Source organism: Chiloscyllium punctatum, chromosome 3 (assembly GCF_047496795.1).
Source record: "Chiloscyllium punctatum isolate Juve2018m chromosome 3, sChiPun1.3, whole genome shotgun sequence".
In the NCBI taxonomy this organism is placed as follows: domain Eukaryota; kingdom Metazoa; phylum Chordata; class Chondrichthyes; order Orectolobiformes; family Hemiscylliidae; genus Chiloscyllium; species Chiloscyllium punctatum.
Genome location: NC_092741.1, coordinates 129641374 through 129658554, shown reverse-complemented (window position 1 = coordinate 129658554; position 17181 = coordinate 129641374). Strand labels below are relative to the sequence as shown.

At 44.1% G+C, this 17181-nt stretch overlaps 1 protein-coding gene across 3 annotated transcripts in view; it reads left to right on the top strand.

The window, feature by feature from the left end:
* The first annotated feature begins 1460 nt into the window (after window positions 1-1460).
* The window catches only part of LOC140464913 (CUB and sushi domain-containing protein 1-like), a 2358623-nt gene continuing 2342902 nt past the window's right edge, over window positions 1461-17181 (top strand). For all 3 annotated transcript variants that reach the window (XM_072560545.1, XM_072560536.1, XM_072560527.1), the window contains exon 1: window positions 1461-1646. In XM_072560545.1, coding sequence (XP_072416646.1) covers window positions 1463-1646 — 184 coding nt within the window. In that variant the 5' untranslated portion in view covers window positions 1461-1462. The remainder of the gene's footprint in view (window positions 1647-17181) is intronic.

Sequence of the window (17181 nt, the reverse complement as noted above, 5' to 3'; positions counted from 1 at the left end):
AGCTCTAACTTGCAATTATCTGATACTTGAACGTGAAGTCTTGCTCTAAAAGATCCTAGTGTGTCAAGACAGTGATCAGTGTGCACAGAGGATTGGCTGGCCATGAATAAACTCCCCTCGCTGTATCACACAGCGGAGACTCTGACATTATAGCCCCTTTCCTTGCCAAGGCGAGGTGGCTGTTCCGCAGGGACAAGAGGCGGAGAAGAGCGAGTTGAGACTTCGATGCATTTCTGGAGATCTGGAATCTCCAAACTGACGGTGGAAAGAACTCGGCGACTTTCTTCCTGAACCGAGACCGGGGGACTCGCTTCCGAGGAGGGGCTGTATCAATTTGCAAGCCTTCGCGCTCTCCCTTTTTTTTGTATCGATCCAATGGTCATGTCAGAAAGGGCTTCTTCGCCCAGCCTCAAGCCGCTGTAATTCTCACATCGGCCGCTGGATGGCAGCAACGTTACACATTTGCTTTGACTGGGGGGGAAAGGAAGAAAATCCTTTTTGCGCATTTTGTCAAACACGTAGCTAAAGTTTCCTGTTTTCCTCTCTCTATATATTTTCACTTCATTTTCCTGCTCCTTGAACTCACGCCCGCGTGCAATTATTTCTGGAGTTGCAACAATCCTGTGTTTTTTAGTACAAGTTGTCAGAAATACCCCAATGCTGATGTGAAATTGACTAGCGCACTTAAAATGTCAGAATTGTTACATAAAGTGGGATTGCGAAAAGCTATTCAGAATTGAAGCGTTTAATTCGACGTCACAAGTGGGATCTATAAGGCATCATTGCACAGTAGAAATTCCTGCTGAAAAGTTTTGATTCCCACCTCTTTGCTTGCATAAAATGTATAAAACTTTGAAATGTGTTCCAAAGGGGAAAAAGAAACGGGGTCTGGACTCACTTTGTCAAGGGGTTATAAGAAAGGTTTGTGTGGGAATGTGTCTGTCCCCGGGCGGGAGGAGGGCTTCCCCAGAGAAAACTGGCGGTCTCTCGCACCTGGGATGTGGTGTGGAGAGGTGACTGGGCAGAGCTTGCTGGCTGTCACTCTCTCTCTCTCTCTCACACACACACACACACACACACGGTGCCTGTGGGGCTGAGATGGGCTGACAGAGCTGCTTCCCCTGTGCGTGTGCGATTGGTCGAGTCCAAGTGTTTGGTTCCAGAGAGCCAGGCTCCGCTCTGTTCTGCTCTCTGCCTCTCTCTCTCTCTCTCCCTCTCATACACACACACAGTCTCTCTCTCTCACACACACACAGATATAACCCGCCTATGTCCCTCTCGGGGTCTGCTGAGGATTTGAGGATCACATCGACACGGATTTGAAAGCTTCTCCGGCCTCTACCTCTCTGCAAATATAGACAGATATAAATCCCGAGTCTGTCTTCCCGATTCCAGCAAACCCCCCCACCCCAACCCCCACCCTCTACCACCCCCCCCCCCTTTCCCCTCTTCCCCATGAACCATGAGACGTTCTGGCAGTGCCCGAATGGTTCGACTTGCACCGCGATGTGAGGCAGCAGGAGCCGTGTGTGCGGAGATGGAAGCTCCGAAGGTTTCAGCGTGCGGACTCTGGGAGATGACAGCAGGAGCATCACTGAGACTGCTGCTGCTTTTCTGCTGTGTGGGACTGTTGGTAGCAGCTGGCGGTAAGTTAGAGGTGATCTTTACACACATTACCCACCTCAGCCTGGGCAGGAGGAGGAGAGGGAGGGGAGTTTGTGCGGGGCTATGTGTGTGTGTGTGTGTGTGTGATCCAGTACCCTCACAGCCTGCCAGCTGCTGTAGTTCCGCTGCTAACCCCCCCCCCCCCCCCCCCCCCCAACCAATGCACTTGACATCTCCCCGCGAAAGGAACTTCTCAAATCAGGAGGGCTCTGATCGCCGGCAGATGTACAGGGCAGAGGGCTGGCCCGGGGACTGGGTGTGTGAGGGGGTGAACAGGAGACGGGAACGGAGGTAGGAGAGACGGCAGGGGGAATAGGAGAAGGAGGCTAGCGGTTTACAGAGAGCTTTGGGGGGGGGGGGGTGCAGGGTCTGAGAAGGGGGTTTCAGAGCCGGGGCTTCCGGGGTGGGTGAGAGGTTATCACTGTAGGCATTGGGCGCAGTAGAAAGAGTGGGAGAAGGGGTAGGAGAGGGATTGGGGATCTAAAGATGGTGGGGGTAGGAATATTTGGGAGGGGTGTTGGGGGGAAGGGGGTGTCAACAAAGTCCGGAGGGGGAGGGGAGTGGGTCGATAGGTGAGGAATGTAACCACGGGTGGAGCGGGATTGAGGGTAAGGCAGGGGCTGAGGAGGATGTGTAGGGTAGGAGAGTGAAGGTGTAGGTTGGGGAGTGAGGGTAAAGCGTAGGGTTGGGGTAGGAGAGGATTTGGGGGGGGGAGCTGGGAGAGGGGATGGAGGCAGGAGATAATTGGGGGTGGAGGTGGGAGAGGGGATGGAAACAGGGGAGTGGGTGGGAGGGGGGAAGAGTTTGAAGTTAAGGAGTGGGGTCGGTGTGGGAGAGAGGGACCGGAGGGGGGAGGGATTTACAGAGAGGAGAGGGGTTAGTATGGGAGAAGGGGTAGAAGCCGGAGAAGATTTGAGCGGGAAGGATGATAGGAGCGCGGAGATGGGGTAAGAAGCTGGATTTGGGGTGGTGGGGAAGGAGTGGTGAGACATTGAGAATATTGAATCCCGGAAATGAATAAAGAGTGGGTTGATGAAGCGGAGTGTTGGGCATCATTCAGCGGCCCCTTTCTGTGGGGACAACGGATTCTGCAACTTTCTACTTGGCTGCTGAGCTGCCTGATTTGAACTGATGATTTGGTCGCTGTGCCTGTCCGGGTCTTCCCTCACTCCTTCCCTCCCTCCCTCACTCACTCACTCCTATCCTCCCTCCCTCACTCACTCCTTCTCTCCCTCCCTCCCTCCTTCACTCCCTCCCTCCCTGTCTCTCTCCCTTGCTCCCTCACTCTGGGTGGGTGAGGGAAGCCCCCGGTTACCCGCTATCAGCTTGAGTGACCCTTACCCTTAGCTCCTCACTGACAGCGAGCCCAGTGCACAGGGATCAAAACAGAGCGTCCATGCAAATGGCCGATGTGATATAGATGGAAAGTTACTGGGTTTTTTTTTACCTGCACAGCCTGTGCTTAGAAAGTTATACAGGTGCGTTACTGGCCTGCATTTATATGTTGTCCTTGTGAGGAAGATTTCCTGAGCAGGTAGCGATGCTGTAAATCTTGTTTTGATGCTTGTCAGGGAGTCCCGAAACGTAGTGCGATTGATTCCATTTCGCCTTTGGGAGAGATGGGCTGGGGATCTCGGCTGATCTGCGACAATTGCGTCGTGTTAAGTTTCGTTACTTCCGATTACACCTACCCGCCAACCCAAACCCAACAGAACAGGGCTGCATCTGAGATTACCCTGCTTTTCAAAATACAGAGCAGCTCCCCGACTGCCTGATTGGAGTGGAGGGAGGCGGATCGTCTCTCTCTCTCTCTCTGCTCCTGAGATAGCCAGGAGGAAAGGCGAGAGTCAAGCTTCGCAGTGCCTATCAGGAGGCAAACCGCGGGCTGCAATGGTCATATTATACAGGGTGCACAACGCAATCAGAGCCGCGCTTACAGAGATTCACCTGCCTCAATGTTCTGGTGTATTACAGATCAGATGTGTGCCAGCGCAGGCAGACCTGATCTTTCTTAGAGGGGAATCAGCGGAGAGGAGAATTTTAACGAGAACCGGATCGAAACCGGCTTGAATCAGACATTGGGATAAGCTGCTTCAGTGTCTGCTGAACACTTGTTGCTTCCTGTTTCCCAGGCGGGAGATATTCCTGCACAGAGTTCCGTGCCCACTTTTACATACACAAGTCTGTGTGAATGACGTGCAGCTAATCCATTCCGGTTTAGCATGTGGCCGTCATTCTTTGCGTGTGTGTGTGTGTGTGTGCACCATTGTATATATGTGTACATCATTGTGTGTGTATGTGTGTGCACCATTGTATATCTGGGTGCATCATTGTGTGTGTGTTGTGTGTATGTGTACCATTGTATATATGTGTGCATCATTGTGTGTGTGTGCACCATTGTATATCTGGGTGCATCATTTTGTGTGTGTTGTGTGTATGTGTACCATTGTATATATGTGTGCATCATTGTGTGTATGTGTGCATCATTGTATATATGTGTGCATCATTGTGTGTGCGTACACCATTGTATATCTGGGTGCATCATTTTGTTTGTGTTGTGTGTATGTGTGCATCATTGTATATATGTGTGCATCATTGTGAATGTATGCATCCTTGTATATATGTGTGCATCATTGTGTTCGTGTGCACCATTGTAAATATGGGCACATCATTGTGTGTGTGTGCACCATTGTAAATATGGGTGCATCATTATGTGTGTGTGCACCATTGTAAATATGGGTGCATCATTATGTGTGTGTGCACCATTGTAAATATGGGCACATCATTGTGTGTGTGTATCATTGTGTGTGCATGCATCATTGTATATATGCATGCATCATTGTGTGTGTGCATCATTGCATATGTGTATGCAGTGTGTGTGTGCATCACTGTATATGTGCATCATTTTGTGTGTGTGTGCACCACTGTATATATAGGTGCATCATTGTGTGCATCATTGTATGTATGTATGTGTGTGTGCACCATGTAAATATGGGTGCATCATTGTGTGTGTGTGCCTCATTGTATATATGGGCGCATCATTGTGTGTGTGTGTAGCATTGTATACATGTGTGCAACATTGTATATGTGTGCATCATTGTGTATGTCTGTGTGTGCATCATTGTATATGTGTGCATCTTTGTATGTGTAAGTGCATCATTGTATATGTGTGTGCATCATTATGTGTGTCTATGTGTATAGATACATATGCTTTGTTGTGTGTGTGCATCATTGTGTGTGTGTGTGTGTATGCACCATTGTATAAATGGGTGCATCATTGTGTGTGTGTGCATGTGCACCATTGTATATATGGGTGCATCATTGTGTGTGTATCATTCTGTATATGTGTGCATCATTGTATGTGTGCATCATTGTATATGTGTGCATCATTGTATGTGTGTGTATGTGCATCATTCTATATGTCTATGCATCATTGTATATGTGTGCATCATTGTATGTGTGTGCATCATTGTATATGTGTGTGTATCATTGTGTTTCTGTGTAAACATCATTGGGTGTGTCTCAATGTGTGTATTACTGTGTCCATTATTGCGTGCACCTAAAATAGTGTATCTATGTGCATCATTGTGTTTGTGGATTATTGTGTGTGTACCTGTGTGTACATCTTTTTTTTGTGTGTGCGCACACCAATGTATATGTGTCTGTCATTTTGTGTGTATGTGCATGCATCATTGCGTATTGTAAATGTGTATTACAACTATTCTTAGAAAGCTCTGATTTCCTGGTTATTTCCTGCCAGAATTTGTCAACTGTTGCCAATAAAAGCCAACCTTTGGCATTATAGTCATACAGTTAAATAGCATGAAAAGAGGCACTAGTCACCAAGCACCAATCTAGACACATTTCCCAGCACTTGTCTGCTACTGTGTTTCAAGAAATCGTTAGATGTTTTCTGCCTCTAACACCTTTTGAGCAGTAAGTTCTGGATACCTACCACTCTCTAGATGAAATATTAAATCTTCTTCAAATCGCCTTTAACTTTCTTACCTTTGACCTTAAATCTATAACCTGATTACTAATCCCTCTAATGAGGGGAGAAGTTTCTTTCTATCTATCCAATCAAAGCTCCTCAATTTTTTACACCTGAATCAGACTCCCCCCTCAGTCTTCTCTGTCATAAGGAAAACAGCCTCAACCTGTCCAGTCTTTGGACATAGCTGAAACACTCCAGCCCAATGTCCTGGTGAATCACTTCTGCATCCTCCCTAATGCAGTCTCACCCTTCCTCTCGTAGGAGCCAGTCTCAGCGTTTGGGAAAGCAGGTGGTCAGGGAGAACATCACAGTGCACAAGAACACACTGACATCAAGTCCAACTTCATCAAGGCAATCTTATTTTCCACAGGGAGATATTAGTCTCTTTTTCCCATATAGGACAGGTTATGGGTATTAGTGTGGCTGACAGAGACATACTGATAGGAGTGCCACGTCAGTCTCCACTGCAGTATAGAGATGAAGATTTGCCCACAGAACAAAGGCACTGGGCTATTGGCTTCATGGGAAACAATGTTTGCTTCAGCACTGATACATAAACACTTTCACACACCCACATTTCGACATGGATGTATATACACATTCAATCACCTGTACACGCAGTGTCAATGCACTCAACCAGATACACAGACAGTGACTCATAGAATGTCTCACTCATTCTTATGCTCATTCTCTCACTTATTCCCACAATAGTGTGGGTCACTAGCCATACTCTGGATGGTGCTGATGTTACACGCTGATGATGGGTGAGGGACCCAGCCACTTCCACCAGCAGAATGAAGGCTGAGCAGTGGGCAAAAGGGCTTCAGACTAATGCCAGGGTCTGTGCCTCTGAGGAGCTGCAGGGAGCTGATCTCTGCTGGAGGCTCAATTTCACTAGAAGGGTGAAAGGGGGTGGGGGGGGGGGGGCGCTGGAGTTAATTAGCTTGGGAAAGGACAGCAAGGTGCAGGGCACAAGGGAAGAATCCAAGGGAGCAGATTCCATGATACAAATTACTGAATGTTCTTAACCTCAAACTCAGATCCCATAAGCAATAGAACTCCCGCCTAAACTCAGAGCTCCACCAATCCCATTCATTGTCAAGGTGACCACCTCATCCCATTCTAACTCTCAGCCCCTACCGATCCTATTCTTACACTCACACCCAAAGCCCACACAGTCAGCACCTACTGCATGAAACTCTCACCCTGACCATCCATCCTTACACACACTGTCGGAGATCCCAATCTAACACACCAGTCCTGACACCATCAACCCGCACAGACTACTCCCACTCCCGAGATCATACATCTTCACCCCGTTCTGTCACAGTCTCCCACACTCAGACCCTGTCACAGCTCCTGAATCCCAGTCAGTGACAGACCTCCTGATAACACACCGCCGCCTGCCCTCTTCATTGTCCTGTACCGTGTATCAACGATAAACCTCCACCCCAGTTCCCGTTAATTACAGGATGGCGTGTGTCTCGTTATTTTAACCGAATGTGTTGGGATACACCTTCGGGGAAAGGGGGAGGGGTAAGAGATTCAAACCAGATCTTCTGGCTGTGGGATTAGGGTCACTACCACTGCGCCACACCACTTCCTATTCTCTGTGTGTGTGTCGATATGTGGGAATGTCGGCTGGCCCCCAATTTCCTTTTGCTGGGAGTTGTCGCTTTCAGGCAAAATCCCCCAACCCGCCTCAGCCGAGAGTCTCAGTGTTCTCGCTGCAAATCGGCCGCTTCCTGGGTCCCAGTCTGGGGAGCCGCCTGGATATTCATATTCGGGAGATTGATGACTGGGTCGGGACTGGGGCAAATCCCATACAGTGAATCAAATGATGTTTAATTACATCTGGGAGAATTACCTGTGTGTGTGTGTGTGTAAGAGAGAATTACTCGAGGAATAACAATCATTCCCGTGAAAGTGAACACAAAATACAGCGACTGAATAAATTAAGGCTGGCCGAATAGTTGGTGAATTTCGATCTGACACAGCGTACGTCTGAACTGTGGCCGTGGGTCCAGTTGAATTACAGACGGTGATGTTTCATCAAGTTATTTCTGTCCTTGTTTCCATCAAGCAGCAGCTCAGAGCGAAAACAGAAGGGAGCTGCGTGTCCCCCGGCCTTTAGCCGAGAGATAGCACAGGGCTTTGCAATTGATAGCAAGAGATTTCACAGACTTGAGATACTGGAGTGAGGTAAAGATTCCAAACCAGAAGTACTCATGAATCCCAGAAGCTGGGCGAGATAGGGGTCACAGCGACCGACTGGGACTGACCCGTTTTTTCTCAGATTTTCCCACCATTTCGTTATTTTGTTCATTTTACCTTTGTAAGATCAGTCAGGCTTTTTGTGAGGCCGGTTCATCACCCCAATGAGTTCAACCTCAACAAAGCCCTGCCCCAAATAGGGAGGAGGATGGTCATCCGTGGGGGTGGGGGGGGGGGTGGGTGGGTGGTGGTGCGGTGGAAGCAAATGAAAAATGGAGAATAAAATAAAAACCTTGCCTGGTCGCTGAGGCTGCTCGACGATTTGCCACCCGAGGGGCGCCACATGAATGCAAATCGTCGAGTGTCTCAGGCCGGCTTAGGTAGCTCAATGACTTCCATTAAGCACCGGTTGCATTTCTGCTGTTGCATCACATATTTCACTATGACCGACTGGGAAAGCTTTCTGTTTGGAGATAAATTTCCACGGGTCGTTTTGGAGGGCAGGGACTGGAGGGAGCAGTTTCTTGCGTTCCGTCTCCCACCAACTCTGCCTTCACGTATGTTTTATGATATATCAGAATGGGCTCATATAGAGTGCAAATGGCCGGGTACTGATTGTACACAAGGCATCCCCAGTTCACAAGCAGTATGTTCTTCAGTTGTTTATGGTAAGGGCTGAACACCCATTTCAGATCTGCACCTTGTTTTTTGATCCTTCTACAATTAGCATTATGGCGGGTGTTGCATTTCCAGTGGGAAATCTGTGAGCCTACTGTGTTAGACACTTGGTTTTGCCCTTGAGAGACAGCTGCTCAGCCTAGTTATTTAACGATGACAGGCTGAATGGAGCAGAAATGTTACATTTCTTGCGATCAAATTCATTTGTGCAGTATATTAAAGATGAGCCTCTGTTCAAATACCTTTAGGAGCCAGATTCGTGCAGAGCTCCAGCCTTTGTAAAATATTAGTGTCAATTTGCTAACAGTTCTAAACCATTGCTTGCAGAGAGAGATGATGCGCAATGGAAAAAAAGGATCTGTCATTTCATTCATAGAATTAGCACAGTTTCAGAAACACACAAATTTTCACTTTCTTGATTTGCTCAAAAATTCTGCAAAATAACAAGCAGATTTGGATTTAATTGATCTGGGATCTAAGCCACTATTTTGTGGATTTCTTCTTGATAAAATACTGACACTGAAATGTTATTGCCATATGGTTTTCACCTAATGCATTATTAAACTACATGATATTGAAGTTTCTTTTACTAGCTTTCAAAACAGAAACGTGATTTCCATAAAATGAGGTCTGCAAAATAAAAACGAGAATTCTGGTCGGCTTCACTTTTTAAAGGTTCCCCTTCACTGAGTACGGATAATCTTTATTCCTTCTTTTCTGTCCCTCAGAGTTAACCTAACAGCCAGTCTCTATAGGTATTCAGCAGTCAGTTATGCATCTCTGAAGCACTTTTCGGATTTTAAATGTTGGGATTTAAAATTCCCAAAAGTACATGTTACATTTTTATCAGGTTTCTATTTACAGTTTGAGAAAAGTTTCTGTAGCATGGAATGAGATCATGTTACCATGGCAATGTTCTCTTAGACTCCAGGTATACGGCTGAATTTCTGTGGCAGCACGGTTTGTCAGGAAATAGTGTACTAGTATCTTGCTCTGCAATACAGGAAGCAGAAAGAGAATACCTCCTTTGTTTAGTGACTTTGCACCTCTTTATAGGCAGTAGAATAACCCCCACATCTTATTCTGCAGTGCATTGAGATGGAAGGAAAGAAACTCCTTTGGTGAGTAATTTCCCACCCCTCTTCCGGTCTGTAGGCGGCAGTATAACTCTGATTTGTATCCGAAAGAATCAGTTTCTCCCTTTGACTATATCAGAGATAACCCAGCCTCACTGCATTACTAATTAGAGCCCAAGGTATGATTTTTTTTTAACAGGGATAGCCTTAATCAGGGAGAATGTCTAGCATAAGAACAAAAGTACAAAATGCATGAGCTAACCTTGTGTTACGGTTGGTTTACAAATATAACAACCTTGAAGATAATTGAACTCATTTTATTGTTGGATCGCCCAGTTTCAAAGATAAACTGAAGCCAGCAGAATAATTTTGCAGCAAAGATGCCTTTTCCAAATGGCCGTAACAACGGATGCTAATTTACCATCTGAAAGAAAAATAAATCCTTGCAATTTTATTGTGCTTCTAGTAACTTCAGAGAGATGCAAAGTGCTTTACAGCCAAGGAGGCACTTTTGAAGTGTAATAACTTCTGTAATATAGAAAACTTGGCAGCGAATTTGCGTGTGCAAGTCCCAGAAACTGCAAGATCTTAGAAACAGCAATGTGATAATGATAAATAACCTACTTTGAGCCGTTGAACAAGAGATTAATATTGACTAGGGCACCAGGGAACTCCTTGGCCTTTTTCAGAGAATTGCCATACGACCTTTTATCCATCTGAAAGAAGAGATTTAACGTCTCAACTGAAGAGCGGCCCCTCTGACAGTGCGGTGCTCCCTCTGTATGACAGTACAGTGTCTGCTGAAATTTTGTTTTTATGTGTGATATGAGCTCATAATCTTCTGATTCAGTCAATATGATGAGGACAGGTAGCAAAAAGACATGCTGAACTAATTGTTTCAATTAACCTTCCATATCACATTCTGACTTCACTCCTTTGCCCGAAGTGTATCCTCGTTGCATATCATTAAGTCATCCTTGATCCTGAGGGACTGCCGAAGGGAAGAAGTTGTTGCACACTTATGTAAATCTAGAAATACAGAATAACTAGTCTTGAGCTTTCATGTCACAATGGCTGAATGCTCCAGTCTGAGACATGCAATCTTCACTATGCGAGAGCCTGGGTATTTTCTCTGCATCAAACATCTACAGAAACTACGTGATTTTGGATCACAGTGTCATCTGAAGAAGAGACCAACTTATCAAAATTTGTTTAAAGCAAATATATTCACTCAAAACAATACAGGAGATAATTCCTTCAGAGGTGTTTTATAATCTGTTTTGTAAGGCACGGTAGCTCAGCGGTTAGCACCGGGACCTGAGTTTGATTCCACCCTCGGGTGACTCTCTATGTGGAGCTTCCACATTGTCCCCGCGTGCGCATGGGTTTCCTCCCGGTGCTCCGGTTTCTTCCCACAGCCCAAAGATATGCAGGTTAGCTGGATTGGCCGCGCATAGTATTCGGGGTGTGTAGGCTAGACGGGTAGCCATAGGAAATGCAGGGTTACAGGGATTGGGTTGGGGAATGGGTCTGACTGGGATGCTCTTAGGAGGGTCAGTGTGGACTCAATGGGCCAGAAAACCTGATTCCACACTGTAGGGATTCTATGATTCTTTGCAACCCTGTTGTTAGATAAATAACATTGCCATATTATTTTAAAAATATTTTCAGTTCCAACCCTGTTGGACAATGGCTTCATAGGCTAAGCCAATCTTCTTGTTCCTGTGGTACTGCTGTTTTACGACAAGTCATCATAATCAACCCGGGCCCGCTATCCTTGTCTGAGAGCTATAGGGGACCATTTCAGTCAAATGTGCACAAACGTCTCTTGTTTGCGATAACTCTCCAAGAGACAAAAAAATGCAGATGCCGGAATCCAAGGTAGACAGGCAGAAGGCTGGAGGAACACAGCAAGACAGGAAGTATCAGGAGGTGGAGAAGCCAATGTTTAGGGTGTAACTCTTCCTCAGGTCCTGAAGAAGGGTTACACCTGAAACCCCAGCCAGCCTCCAGGTTGTTACTCTCCAAGAAACATGAACTGATTGAAATATATATGATTCTGAGTAATCTTGACATTGTCAAAATTAGGTGTCACCCATTTAAATTAGAGATGAAGAGGAATTCTTTTTATTAGGATTGTGGATCTCTTGGGGAACTCTTTACTGCATTTAGGCAAGACGAATTCTAGAGCGAATTATACAATGAACGGAAGAGCCTTGGGAAAAGTTGATGGGCAGAGAGATCTGGGAGTGCAGGTCCATTGTACCCTGAAGTTTGCTGCACAGGTGGATAGAGTGGTCAAGAAGGCATATAGTATGCTTGTCTTCATTGGACGGGGTAATGAGTATAAGAGCTGGCAAGTCATGTTAACATTGTACAAGACATTGGTTCAGCTGCATTTAGAATACTGTGTACAGTTCTAGTTGCCACATTACCAAAATGATGTGGATGCTTTGGAGAGAGTGCAAAGAAGGTTTATGAGGATGTTGCCTGGTATGGAAGGTGCTAGCTATAAAGAAAGGTTGAATAAGTTAGGTTTATTTTCATTAGAAAAAAAGAGATTGATGGGGGGACCTGATTGAGGTTTATAAAATCATGAAGGGTATAGACAGGGTGGATAGAAACAAGCTTTTTCCCAGGGTGAAGGATTCAATAATGAGAAGTCACGCTTTCAAGGTGAGAGGTGGAAAGTTTAAGGGGGATACACACGGCAAGTACTTCACACAGAGGGTGGTGGGCGTTTGGAACGCATTGCCAGTAGAGGTGGTAGAGGCAGGCATGGTAGATTAATTTAAGATGCGTCTGGACAGATGCAAGAGTAGGCGGGGAGTAGAGGGATACAGATGCTCAGGAATTGACCAACAGGTTTAGACAGTACATTTGGATCAGCTCAGGCTTGGAGGGCCAAAGGGCCTGTTCTTGGGCTGTAAATATGCTTTGTTCTTTGTTCTTGTTCTTTGTGCACAGTGCTATAGAAACTGGGATATTACGTATATTCTAGGACGAGATGGTCAGATTAATCGGCAATGTTTTTGGATCACGATAGAAAAGTGGAGTAGAGGATAATCAGAGCTGCCATGATCTCAATGACTGGCAGAGCAGACCTGATAGGCTGAATGGCCGACTTTTGCTCTATGCCCTTTGGTTGCCTTTCTATTACAGAGATGAGGAGAATTTCTTTCTCAGAGGACTATGAGATTTTGGAACTCTGTGCCTCAGAAGGTGTTGGGGTCATTGAATATTTTTAAGGTGGAGGCAATTAGATTCTTGTTACATAAGGGGATCAAAGGAATCAGGAGTTGGTGGGAATACGGGATTCAAAACACAAACCAATTGGACGTGACCTGTTTCTGCTTCGAGTTTGTATATTTATACTAATCAATTTGAAGCCCAAACCTGACATGTAGCAAGGTTATGTGAAACTGGCTGACAGCAAATTGAGGTGGAGTGATGTGGAATGCAGTTAGCAGCAAGCTGGAATTTTGTTTGTGGACCCACAAGGCCCACTGCTGAGCAGTTCATTGTGGGTACAAGTGAGTAGGCCATTTGCATCTCAAAGTTACAATGGTGGTCCTACATATATCGAAGGATATTAAATCATGTATAACATCTGGTCTCCCATCTGAAAGTATGCAAGCACATTGGCACAGGAACCTATCCAAGATGGTGGCACTGGATCACTGGTGTAAATTGGATTGCAAGTGATTTATCCCATTTTCATGTCATGATCGCTCTATGTACCTCCAAATGGGGGCACTAAAAACAGCAGCTGTACACAAACGTTTCCCAGTATCAGCCACTGGATGGCAATCATGAACAGGCCCCTTTGATTGCATCGTAGTCCAGGGATAATGGCTGAGCAGAGGTCAGGTAACAATTAACTAAGAATTGAATGTGGGACTTTCTAGTCTGTAAACCTAGTGCTGTAAAGAGGGGATCTTATGGAACAGTGATAGGATCACTATCTCTGAGCCAGGAGACCTGGGTTTAAGTGCTGCCTGCTCCCGAGATGAGTAATAACATCTCTGAACACGCTGATTCAAAATATCTATTGCTATAAAGGACAAAGCTTATTTGCATCAGCCTGTTTGATAAAGTAATTTTGACAAGTAACCTCCATAGAACATAGGTGGTGGATGAAGCTACTGGTTGGTTGGAGTTGGAGATTCTATATAGATATGTTGCTCCCCCATTCTGAACAACTTGTAGATAATTACTAAGGATTACTTAGTCCTTCCTGGCATTTTTTCCATGTTCTCCTTCAGTTAAGTGAGAGTGCCTTCAAGGTATAGAACACATTAAATTTAAATTATAGTCAGACAGTTACCTGGATAAATTACACTGTTATGTTGCAAAATGGGGATTATCAATCAATGTTTCCTGCTTGATATAAAGCATTTCAGTAGTACGTTTTCTTCCGGCCATCTTTTACAAAGATGATACATGTAATGTGTCCAATTACTGTCACTAAAACAAGGCTATCCATTAAGATGTGTAAAGTAATACATGTACTCACACCATGGCAAGGTTCAAAGCAAATAAAGGCTGTGTATAATGACTTGAATTCCACTTTGATAAGATAAGCTGTAACATTGCTCCAGTTGACTGCTTCTCTCAGATATACATTGCATGTGGTAAAGACATTATGCAAGATTTACAATTTTACCTTTCAGGGGTATTTGCATTTAAATGGTGATAGTGCAGATTTGCTTCTTATAAAATAATTATGAAGAAAAGCTGCAGAGTGAACCCAAGGCAGACCTAGTTGTGGGAATGATGGAGACATTGCTGTTCGGTGGTAGAAATCAGGCTGATCAGCAAAAGTGCCATTAACATTTTCTAATTATTCCATACATGAATTTCTCAGAACTAAGTAGATCTGGGACTCATTAACTGCAAGATGGTTTACGTGTGTAGTCATTTACAAATTCACCAGCAAGATAAACCTCTTGATGGCTTTTTAAATTTTGTTGAAGTTATGTTGGCTATTTTATTACAAAGTTTATAGAGAAATTCTCCTAAGTCAGAGAACCAAAGCTAAGTATTTGTTCAGTCCTTTCAGGATAAGTTCTTTGTTTGGACGATTACAATATCTTTAACATATTAGAGTTGCACATATGAACAAAGTTATCAGAGTCTAAGATTGACCCTTTTAATGACAGACTACATTTGCAATCAGCAGCATTGGGCATTTGTGAAATGAAAAGGCATTCCATTTAAAATATTGTTGCTACAATGTTGTGTGCCAAGGCAACTGCATCCTCATGCAAATTTGGAGAAAGACTTACATTTATATGTCATGTGTCATAATCACCAGATGTCTTAAAGCACTTTACTGTCAATGAAGTACTTTTGAAGTGTAGTCATTGTTGGAATGTAAAATAACAAGTTTTTTAAATTGAATGTTTAAACTTGTTTATGTGCTTTTGTCATCTATTGTCTAGTTTGGCAAACAATAATTCCTTCACAGTCATTTTCCTTTTTCATTTTATGCTGTTATTCAGTGGCAGTGGAAGAACACATCACAGAGTATAAAGGTTATAATTTCTTCTGTTGACTAATGTTGGAGAAAAGGGAGTGTGTGTGCAGTCACATTAATTTTTTGTTTTGCAAATGCCAGAAACCAAAGGAAAATGCACTTAAATGTGCTTCAGCCCTTTCTGTGATGTTGAAGTTAATTTCAATATGATTGAGGCATGAGCAGATTGGAGATCATAGACTCTTGCAGAAGTTCTTCTTAATTTAAGAGGCTTCCATGCCTGTATCCATCATATGATCATGTCATTTTCTGGAGTTCCAGTGTTCAGTTACCTAAAGTAAGTTTCCAAAGTTAAATTTTTGACAGCAGAAGGTCATTTTACATCCTCTCAGTGGATACTTTGCCAAGTCCCCACTGAATCCTGTTTGCTTCAATAAGATCACCTTTTATTCTTCTAACTTCAAACAGGTTCAACCTTCTCAAATTTTTCTGAAATCCCTTTATCCCAGGAATATACCCAATAAACCTTCAATACCAGTATGTTCCTTTCTACATAAGGAGACTACTGTAAGTGGTTTCATGATTGGCTTGTAAAGTCATAGCAGGACTTCCCTACTTTGAAACTCCTTTTGTATATCATGCATGAGCTATCTAACTCTCTCTATACCACAGCAGTCTGTGGTCTACTTGTTACTTTTAATGAATTTGTCAAACACGATTTTCCTTTCTTAAAACAACGTTGGCTCTGGTTGACTGTATTATGATGCTTGAAATGTCATGTTGCCATGAACAATTCTACAATCACCTAACCTAATAATGGATTCCAGCATTTTGCAAATGACAGACACAGAAACTGAAGAGTCTTATGGACAAATCTGGAGAAGCAAAGAGCTATGCTAAATTCTGGGGGCATCAGACAAGCCAACAAAGATAATAAACCAAATACCTGGTTAAAAATAAAGCATCACAATAACAAATAAGGGTTCACAGATGCAGAAAATGGTGAGAGATGTTTAAGAAACTCTACATTTGCAAAAATGTGGGTCACTTCCAGAAGATGGATGGAAATATGACAAAGTTTCAGAACAGTAGAAGCCTTAGTTGCCACAGGAGAGTTGGCATTTCGGGTATAAGACCTTATGAACTGCTTATGCCTGAAATGTTAACTCTCCTGCTCCTTGGATGCTGCCTGACCTGCTGTACTTTCTCCAGCACCAAACGTTTTGACTCTGATTTCCAGGATCTGCAGTCCTCAGTTTCTCCTCATTTCTGGGCACACATAAAGTAGTCTACACAGTAGAATGCCCACCACCTTTAGGAAAGATATCTGCATGTGATGGGATTTCTCCCTTAGAGGGGATACTAGGGGCATTCTGAACTCTGTAATCTAGAAGCAACTGAACCTCTTTACTTCAATAGACATCCTAGTGATTTTGTGCTTGAAACAGGTGTTAGATGTCACTATGCTATTATACCAATGTTCCATAGCTGAAGAAACTGAAATTGGAGCTGACAGTGGAAGATGTAGAATAACTGTCAGATGCACAAGTTACTCCACATTGCAATACACATAAGAGAGTTGAAAATGTGTATATTGTTCACAATCAACCCAATTCACTTTTGAAGCAGCTCATATGTCTTGAGATGGATCTCATCAGAAGAGTTATAGACCAACAACTTCCCAAAGAACAGCTTGTTTAGAAAGAACAGCTGGCCAACACTAGGTCAGGCACAAACTGTTATTGATCCACCAGAAAAGGGGCAACAAGTAGAACACTTCATGGGATTCAACAGAATACAAATAGTTGAAACAATCCAGTGGATTCGCTAACATTGACAGAAAAGAGTTGTTTATCATTATTGACATAAAGGAAATCACAGATTTCACTGAATTGGTGGAAATGTTCAAACTTCTGTCTTCTAAAACAGAATAATGAATGGCACTGAGAGAATTGCAACCTTTCATGGATATGTGATCAAGAATCTGAAGAAGTTGAACAACCACAAAGAGCAATTGAAGACGTCTAACCGATCGAACCTGAATAAGTTGAACAACCTCAAAGGGCAATTACAGC